The sequence below is a fragment of the Myotis brandtii genome, unplaced genomic scaffold, assembly GCF_000412655.1.
Source record: "Myotis brandtii unplaced genomic scaffold, ASM41265v1 scaffold169, whole genome shotgun sequence".
NCBI classification, from domain to species: Eukaryota; Metazoa; Chordata; class Mammalia; order Chiroptera; family Vespertilionidae; genus Myotis; species Myotis brandtii.
In genome coordinates, this window is record NW_005356215.1 from 48,263 (window position 1) to 48,874 (window position 612).

Here is a 612-nt window from a genome sequence, read left to right on the forward strand (position 1 = left end):
TATATATATGTAAAAAGCTTATTACAAACGCCCTGTAGTTACACACTCCGGTGCACTCAGAAAGCTCACTCGCACAAAAAGAACTCACTGCTCCTTTAAATGAAAAAAAAAAAGGCTCCCATGAGAGAGAGAGAGAGAGGAGAGAGCGCAACTAGCCTTGGATTACTGCCCAGGTTACCCCTAAAGTGACAACACTCCCTGCAGGGAAATGCACCCCAAATGGGAAGTTTGCAAACCCTCCCCTCCCCGCGGGGCTCAGTGGCTGAGCGTTGACCTACGAACCGGGAGGTCACCGGGTCGAGGTCACGCGCCTGGTTGCGGCGGGATCCCCAGTGGGGGGCGTGCAGGAGGCGGCGGATCCATGATTCTCTCATCATGGATGTTTCTCTCTCCCTCCCTCCCTGAAATCAATAAAAATAAATTAAAAACAACAAAACAACGTAATCTTGTCCATCGTCCTCACCTCCCACCCCATTCTTCGGGGATTCGGTGCAAAAGGCCTCCCTGCCATGTGCAGGGCTCACCGACCAGCGGGAGCCGCGCAGGAGGAAAGGGGGCTGGGGGCCCGGGCACTGGGGGGAAATGACGGCTCCGGGCGAGAGGCCGACCCCC

At 55.6% G+C, this 612-nt stretch overlaps 1 protein-coding gene across 2 annotated transcripts in view; it reads right to left on the reverse strand.

The window, feature by feature from the left end:
- Positions 1-612, reverse strand: part of MESDC2 (mesoderm development candidate 2) — a 10,868-nt gene that overhangs the window by 8,088 nt on the left and 2,168 nt on the right. The window contains exon 1 of one of the 2 annotated variants that reach the window (XM_005862856.2): positions 464-490. The exons of the other annotated variant lie outside the window; for it this stretch is intronic. Within the exon in view, the coding sequence (XP_005862918.2) occupies positions 464-475 (12 nt within the window). The 5' untranslated portion in view covers positions 476-490. Of the gene's footprint in view, positions 1-463; positions 491-612 lie in introns of those variants that run through there. 2 annotated transcript variants of the gene reach the window in all.